This window comes from Pelodiscus sinensis, chromosome 3 (assembly GCF_052426305.1).
Source record: "Pelodiscus sinensis isolate ZL-2025 chromosome 3, ASM5242630v1, whole genome shotgun sequence".
NCBI classification, from domain to species: Eukaryota; Metazoa; Chordata; order Testudines; family Trionychidae; genus Pelodiscus; species Pelodiscus sinensis.
In genome coordinates, this window is record NC_143054.1 from 45,227,668 (window position 1) to 45,236,327 (window position 8,660).

Genomic DNA, 8,660 nt, shown 5'->3' on the forward strand with positions numbered 1-8,660 from the left:
ACTCGATATTGTGAGACCTCAGCTCTGGGCACTACGCTTTAGAAAAGATGAACACAAATTGGACAGAGTATAAAATAGAACAACAAAAATGATGACAGATTTAGAAAATATGACCTATGAGAAAAGGTTAAAAACAGGGCATGTTTAATCTTGAGAAAAGAAGACAGAGAGGAGACTTGATAACAGTTTTCAAGCACGTTAAAGGTTGTTTTAAAGAAGATGGTGATCAGCTATTTTTCATGCCAATGCCAGATAAAGCGAGGTGAAATGAGCTTAATCTGAAGCAAGGGAGATTTTGGTTACATATTAAAAACACATGTCTTATAAAGGGGTAGTTCAGCTCTGGAAGGATGTGGAATTTCTATCTCTGAAGGTTTTTAAAAACAGGTTGGACAAACACCTGACAGGATTAGTCTAGGTCCATTTGCTCCTGCCACAGTTCAGCAAGTTGAAATTTATGAATTCGCAAAGTGCTTTCCAGACCTTCATTTCTGTGATTCTATGTGTTAGCATATTCAGTGAAAATGTTATGCTGCCTTTTTGTTAATAATTAGGATTAGATGAAAAAAATGTTAAGTTGGCAATTTTAATGATTTTCAGCGGTCAACACTGCAAATTTATAACCAAAGGACAACACGCTAATGATTGTTTTGTGAAAAGTGTATTCAATTACTTGATCAGCTCTATTAACAATTTTCCATTTTACTTTATAATGGCAGGTCAATATATTCAAAATTATATTTGAGATTATTGTTCTATTGGGTAAGTTATTATACTATTAAATAAAATAACACACAATTTTTAAACATTACAAACTAGGTAAATGTGGGAAAATCTGGGGGTAAAGGATCCCAGAGGGACATAGCAAGGAGATTAAGACTGGAGGCAAGGGAGGGATGAATGGAAACTGAGACTGTGATTTTCATGGGAGAGTAGAACTAGTTTGAAGAGAGATTGAACTAAGAACCAGGAGGGGCAAAGAAATGTATGAATGGTTGCACAAGGAGATTGGAAAACATGTGTGAGGAGACTAAATGCAATTTATCTGGCTAGAAAACATATATGATAGATAAAGTTTGTAGCATAATATATTTGCTCCAGGGAACTGAATTAAAATTTCACAGGCAACCGTAAACTTGTGCAGCAAAGCCAAGTATTCACTAGTTAGTGATTTTTGGCTGGGTTCACCATGATGTACACCTCAGTGGGAGGGAATCCTAAATTGGCATTATGCCACCTTTCCATTCTCTGCAGACATGGTAGCCAACAGCCAGCCTGCCCCATTCTACTGACAAAATGCTCTGAAATTCCCCTTATGTCAGGAGATGGGAGAGGAACCAAGAGACAACTTCCCATTGTCTGGAGATTCTGCTATGCATGAGCAGTTCACCAGACGGCAATTTATCTTTTCAGTTAGTTTGTACCTTTCAAGCAAAAAGAGACAGAGCAAGACCAAGAAACTGTCTTTCCTGTCTTTCATTGTCACAGTGTATGCACATCCCGACCTTTAGGGAGCAGGTTCCCAGCCGCCTAGTTGGCTGTCAGGTTACTGGCAACCTCTACCAGTCTGTAAAGATGGCCCTTAGTCCTGGTCAGTACAGACTAAGGGTACGTCTAGACTACATTCCTCTTTCAAAAGAGGAATGTAAATGAAGGAAATAGAAAATGCAAATGAAGTGCAGATACACAAATCTCATGTTTCATTTGCATAATCGCGTATGATCGCTTTTTTGAAAAAGGTTATTTCAGGAAAAAAAAAGCAGTGTAGACATGGTTCTTTTGGAAAGAAAAAAACCTTTTCCGAAAGAACCCTGTAAACCTCATTTTTTCAGGAAAATGTGTTCTTTTGAAAAAGGGGTGTTTTTTTTAAAAGAACCGCATCTAGACTGTTTTTTTTTCAAAATAACCTTTTCCGAAAAAGCGATCGAACGCGATTATGCAAATGAAGCACGAGATTTGTAAATTTGCGCTTCATTTGAATTTTCTATTTCCTTCATTACATTCCTCTTTCGAAAAAGAAATGTAATCTAGACAAACCCTAAGAGTAAAGTCATTGGCAAATTGGAGGATTGGGCTAAAGTCAATGGCAACAGTCCTCCGTTCTGGGCAGCACGGTCTAATGGCTAGAGTCAATGGAGGATAGCCTTGAGTTCAGGGCAGGGCAGCGCAGCCTAATGGCCAGAGTCAATATGGGATGGCCCCCTTATTTCAGGGTAGAGTAAACAGTTGGAGGCAACAGCCCCAGTAAAGAGACCAGGGCCACCCTATTCCTCTGAGCCCCAAACCCAGAGACCTGGTAGTGGCAGAGTGTTCTACCACTTGCTCAGCAGGGAATCTGACCACAACACGCCAATCTCACCCATATGGGAGATACCACACCAGCACCCTCCCTGGGTCACTTCCTATCAGCATTGGTATGGGTCTATTCCATGTGGTCTCTGTGTCCTCCGGTTCCCCTGCAGCTGCCTGTCCCTGGGGCTCCTCCAGTGCTAAGCTCACAGTGGTCTCGGACTGATGCAGCCCTGGAGCTCCTGCGGCAGTCCTTCTCCTCCGGTGGCCAGCCCAGAGTGAGCTGAGCTATTCCCTTCTATATTGCTCCAGTATCTGGAACATGCCCAGTCTGAGTGGAAGGGCAGGACTTCCCCTGCCCACAGGTTTTTAGCCTCTCCTACACACCCCGTCACACTCATAAAAGTACATTCTTCACTCAATCTGATTTTCTTTATGTGACTCCATCATGCAGTTTTCAATCCAAACTATATTTTAAGGTTTTTATAAATTCTGCTGTGATCAGCTATGATTGTATCTTTTCCCTAATCCTTGTGTTTTACATAATATACATTTATCACTTACCCCCCTTGCCCTGATATCTCACATACTAACACATATAGTTAATCTCATTTTAAATACCTGCATTAATATTAAACCCTAAAGCCAATTACATTTCCTTTCCAGATGCTGCTGTTGATTATTTCCCTATGGGTTCCTCCTAACATTCCATGAATGTCCTCTGGCACTTCAGACCACATCTCTTGCATTCAAAAGTTTTTAAGCTTCCTTCCCCTAAGAAACTTGTAAAATACCTATATTTCCATACAAAACAGTTAACATCTGTGGCCAAGAATATCCAAACAAAGAAGAAATTTCTACCCAGCATAGTTTCATGTTGATACATCTATGAGTCATTTTTGTGTGCAATTAATCAATTTCTTTCTCACCAGAATTAGTAAGAACTGGTTCCTTTCATGTGAAAATTAAATATGGAAAATAACTTCAGATGCAGCATAACAAATAGAGTAGTTGTCATTAATTCACACTCTCCCACTAGGGATGTAAGCGACAAGTTGAGTAGTCAACTACCCAATAAGCCTAGACTTATCGGGTAGTCAAGTCACTACTCAACTAGTCACTTCTCTCTCTCTCTCTCTCTCTCGATGCCTTGGGCTACTAACATTTGAGAACCACTGATTTAGACCAACCCTGACAGGCATTTGTCTAATCTACTGTTAACTCCTTTAGAAATAACAAACAGTCCTGTGGCACCTTAGAGCTGATGTAAGGAACCTTTTTTGGGTCGGGGCCACGGATCCACAGAATAATTGGCGGGAGTCCACATACAAGTGAGAAAAGGGTATTTCACACTTCAGCCATTGCTGTGTTTTCTGTTACTTTCTTTTCTTCCTCATTTTGGCTATGTCTACACTACAGAGCTTTTCTGGGATAACTGGGGAAATTATGCCGCATCCAGGGAACATGTCTGTCTGCTCTTCCGAAATTTTTTTTTGGAAGAGCAGATGTGCTTTTTCGGTATCCCTTTAAAGCTTGTTTTACGAGGAAGAAGGGATGTTCCAAAAAAGGGTTTTTTTCCTCACATTTGGCCCAGTGTAGGCAGGACAAATGTTGGAAAAGCCTCTTCCAAAAAAAAGTGGAAAAAGCGGTTTGCAATTTGCGTAGCTTTTTCCGAAAAATAACTGCAGTGCTGACATAGCTTGTGTAATGAAGGCTACTCTGTCCTTACTTCTAATGTATTTCTAAAATGTTTTCTTGTTACCCTTGTTACCCTAATCTCCTTTTGTGCCTTTCTCTTTCTCATTTTGTCCGTACAGTCTTGGCTTTTTTGTTTTATTTTGTTCAACATTTATCCTAGTTTTATCATTTTTCACTTTTATCTTACTCTTTTTCGAGTTTCATGTCATAGACTATCTCCTGCCTAAAGTCAGTGTGTTCTCTTACCACACTTACTATCTTTTCTGTGCATTGGGATAATCTGTTTGTATGCCCTTAACAACGTCTCTTCAAAAAATACCAACTTTCCTGAACTCTTTTTTTTCCTTATATTTGTTTCACATGGGACCTCACCTACCAATTCTATGTGTTTGCTGAAGTCTGCCTTCTTGAAGTCTATTTTTTTCTGTTGTTTTCCCTCTTACCATTCCTTAGAATCATGAATGTTATCATTTTATGATCACTTTTACCCATGCGGCCTTACAACTTCAAATTCACAAGTTCCTGTTCATCAGAAACAAACCAATAACGGTTGTTTCAATTTTGTTTTTTTTAAATAATGGAATTTTGTAAACATTTACAAAAAGATTGGCAATAGTTTCATCTTCATAGTGTGTGAATTTTTCCCATGCTTTTGTTTATATATGTGGGGTGAGGAACCTAAGGTTCAGGGGCTGGATTTGGCCCCTGGCTTGCCTGGATCCACCCCTAAGACTTGGGACTCCATCCCCCAAGTGAAGCATTGTAGAGCCTGTGATGCTACTTCAGCCCCCAGCAGAACTGGAGCACACAAAATCTGCTAACCTGTTCCCCTCCCCCGCCCCCCAGAAAAAAGGCTCTAGTGTACAAGGGGAATGTGGGGAGTAGCTTTCTCCTTCTCAGTCTGGGGCCATGTCAGTTTCTCCTTCCCAGTTGGGAGGGCACAGAAGGGTTTGTTAAAGGGTTTTTTTTTTGTGTGTGGATCAGTGGCCCCTGACCCAAAAAAAGGTACACTATCCCTGATAAATGGCAACCCCTTGGGATCTTGCATGGGAAAAGTGACTCCACATTGATTATATCATTATGTATGTGTGCACTGGTTTGTCTCTGGATACTGGTGGTGTCATAATTGTGGTTTCACTGGCCATATCTCTTCCTCTGCCCGCTCTGGTTGGTCCTCTGCTCATTACAGTTATTGGAACTATTATGGTTCCCATTTCACAATGCACATAGTGACTTTCTCTGAAAGGATGGTTCATCTGGAGAGCATCTGAGCACTGTGGAATCATAGCAGTTCTAGTGCTTCTAGGGTGGCTGTGCAACCATAGAAGGGAGATGGATATTGACCAGGATTTGTCTAAAAAAATTTTTTAATCAACTACAATTACAGAAGGAGTAAATGCAAAAGGAGTAAGTTTACAACAGCAACATAAACTGGCAAGTTTTTCTGCAAAAGCAGCTGCTTTTGTGGAAAAACTTGCCAGCTTTCTACACTGGCCGCTTGAATTTCCGCAAGAACACTGACAATCTCATATAAGATTGTCAGTGTTCTTGCGGAAATGCTATGCTGCTCCCGTTCAGGCAAAAGCCCTCTTGCACAAATGCTTTTGCGCAGGAGGGCCAGTGTAGACAATGCGGTATTGTTTTGCACAAAAAAGCCCCGATCGCGAAAATGGTGATCGGGGCTTTCTTGCGCAAAATCGCGTCTAGATTGGCATGGACGCTTTTCCGCAAAAAGTGCTTTTTTGCGGAAAAGCGTCCATGTCAATCTAGACACTCTTTTCCACAAATGCTTTTAACGGAAAAACTTTTCTGTTAAAAGCATTTGCGGAAAATCATGCCAGTCTAGACGTAGCCAACTTGTTCTGGGCTTAATACGGTTAGCATTTCAATGGCCCGATTAGGTTGTGCAGGCCACATTTTACCCTAATGTGCAAGGACTGGAAAAACAACAAAATGCACGTCTACACTATAAGCCTTTATTTTGAAATAATGTCAAACTGGAGGACTCCTTGCTGTGACTCACGGTAACCCTCGTTTTATGAGGAGTAAGGGAAGTCGAAGGAAGAGTGTTCTTTCTTTGACTTCCTGCTGTGTAGACAGCACCACAAGTCGAGTTAAGCTATTTCAACTTCAGCTAAACAACTGACGTAGCTGAAGTTACGTAGTTTATTCCGACTTTAGCCCTGCTGCCTAGATGTGCCCCCTCTGTCCCTTTCCTCAGTCTCTAGCTCCGTTTATCTGTTCACTTATTATATCTGCCTGTGGCTGAGAGAAATGGTCTTCTTTGTGGTAAAAAGACCCTTCCAAAAGAGCTGCTTCACTGTCCCCTCTCTCAGGCAGTAGCAGCAGGAGCTTCCTGCTGTGCAGATGGAGATTGCAGACAGTCGCACCTCTGTCTGTATGGCATCCCCCCTACATCTCTACTCACACACCACTGTACAAGCCAGGCAATGAAGAAGAGCAGCTCATGCAGCACTCCAACACCACTCAGGACAAATTTATGCTATAAAATTAAGTTGAGATAAAATTATGTTGAATTATAGCCACCACAGTAACTAAGCTGCTTTTATATGTCCACACTATGCAGCTTGTGTCAGTGGTGCACAGTATCTCCAAAAGCCTGTGCACTAATTTAACTGTCTGTGTGAGGTATTGTGGGATGGTTTCTGAAAGGCAGGAACAGTTGGTGTAAGCAACACAACATCTACACTAATACTGCATCAATCTAAGTATGGGCATATCCTCATTACCTGCTTGATTAACTGCTGAGAGCTTTTCCACTGACTCCAGGACTCCACCAAAAGTAGAAGAGTAAGGGGAGTCAATGGGAAAACATCAGCCATTGGCTTACACAGTGAAGATATCATGGTAAGCAAACCTAAGTACATCAATTTCAGCTGTTATTTATATAGCTGAAGTTGCATAACCTAGGTCGTATAGACATGGCTTACATCCACTTAAGCACTATGACTTGTGTGAAGTAATCAGTGTAAGAGGCAAGTTACATCAGTGGGAGCTACTTTTTAGTGTAGACATTTACAGAATTAGCTTCAGCTGCTTACACTCAAATCTGAATAGTTATAGAAATTAACACTGAAAGGGTAAAATTGGAAGTGTCTGCCATGGTAGGTGTCTATAGTTTTATGGGAATTCTTCTATTTTGAAGGCAGACTATAAAAGGGGCAAAGGGATTTTTTTTAGGAAATTCTCATGCATTATGTCTTTCCTTCTTGTATAGTGTCACCACCACCCTCATAGGGCCATGCATATGTTTAGTAGTGATGTTAATAAAAGGACAGTAGTATAAAATTCCATAACCATAATAGACAAAATATCTTATATGTGTTTCCCTGATAGGCAATCTGGGACATTTATAAGGGCCTTCGATGTCTCACCCATTGTAGATTACTGAAAACTTTCCTACTGGTTGAAATGCTGCAAGGTGACTTTTGCAGTAGGTAGGATAGGTAGGCGATAGGACGGGCAGCAGGAATGACCAGAAGGTGAGGGAAATGCAGGAAAGAGGAGTAATAGTAGCGAGCTGTGGGTGGGGAAAGTAGGGAAGTGTGCAGAAGATGGGGAGAAGGGAAGGACATAGAGGAAGTTCACAGGGGAGTGGAGATGGAAGGAGGCAGCAGTGGAGAGAGATGTGTCAGGAGTCAACAGACTAGTGTCAGGAGAGGTAAGTGAGCAAGACAGGATGGTGGCATAGATGGCAGCAGGCAGATGGCTAAGTGTTGAGGGGGCTGCAGGCTGGAGTGTAGGGGTGGGAGGAGGCAGCGGCGGCGGCGGGGAGGAGGGGAGTTCAGAGGGTAGAAGGCAGGGTGTTGAGGGATGAAGGAGGCAGCGGGTCCATGGGGCAGAAGGCAGAGGTGGGGATGGGAGGAGGGGGCAACACTGCAGGCAGGGCGCGCTGATGCAGCGAGCAGGGAAGGATGTGGGCTGCTGCTGGGGAAGGCGCCCTGGCAGCCCAGGGATGCTGCCACTCCACCTGCCCCGGGCCCTTCACTCCCAGCCCTGCCTGGCTGGCTGCGGTACCTGGTCGGGGTGCAGAGCGGGCGGCGGCGCGGCCGGCTCCCCAATCCAGAGCTGCTCCTTGAGGAGATGCTGGTAGCTGAGGCAGTGCTTCAGCGCGGACGGCACCGTGCCCATGGCGCGGCCCCGGGGCGCTCCCTCTGCGCCCGCCGCCCAGCCGCAAGGTCACCGCATCCTCCCACGCCGCCGCTGCCGACCGAGCCCAGCCGGCTCCTCCAGCCAGTGGCTGGAGCCCGGGCCCGGAGAACGCGCGTGATTGGCGGAGAGCTGGGGAATGCTGCATCCCCGCCTCGCCCGCTCCAGACGCTGCTGCGGCGTCAGCTTGCGCGGCGCCCCGGGGAGCGGAGACGCAGGCTCCCGCCTGCCGCGCTCCCGGCAGCACGGCGCATGGGGTGCTGCTGCCCCGGCGCCCCTGCAGCGGGAGGAGCACGGGCACCTGGAATCCGCCCTCCTGAAGCCTTCCGACCCCTCCAGTCCTGGCCTCAGGGGGACCCAGCGGTTCCGTGCGCACGGGAACTAACCTAGTCCGCAGTGTCCCCAGCCCGCCTGTGGCCGTAGGTCAGCACATTGCATAAGAGCCTGTTGCGGCCTTTAAGTGGTTTTGAATGGGCTCAGTGCTAGGACTTTGGTACAGACCC

General features: G+C 44.5%; 1 protein-coding gene across 2 annotated transcripts in view; it reads right to left on the minus strand.

The window, feature by feature from the left end:
* Nucleotides 1-8,371, minus strand: part of HMGCLL1 (3-hydroxy-3-methylglutaryl-CoA lyase like 1) — a 97,254-nt gene extending 88,883 nt beyond the window's left edge. Inside the window, exon 1 of one of the 2 annotated variants that reach the window (XM_075923634.2) lies at nucleotides 8,026-8,337. In XM_075923634.2, the coding sequence (XP_075779749.1) occupies nucleotides 8,026-8,139 (114 nt within the window). In that variant the 5' untranslated portion in view covers nucleotides 8,140-8,337. Of the gene's footprint in view, nucleotides 1-8,025 lie in introns of both variants that reach the window. The other variant, XM_075923632.2, reaches the window with a different exon arrangement.
* Nucleotides 8,372-8,660: the final 289 nt, after the last annotated feature.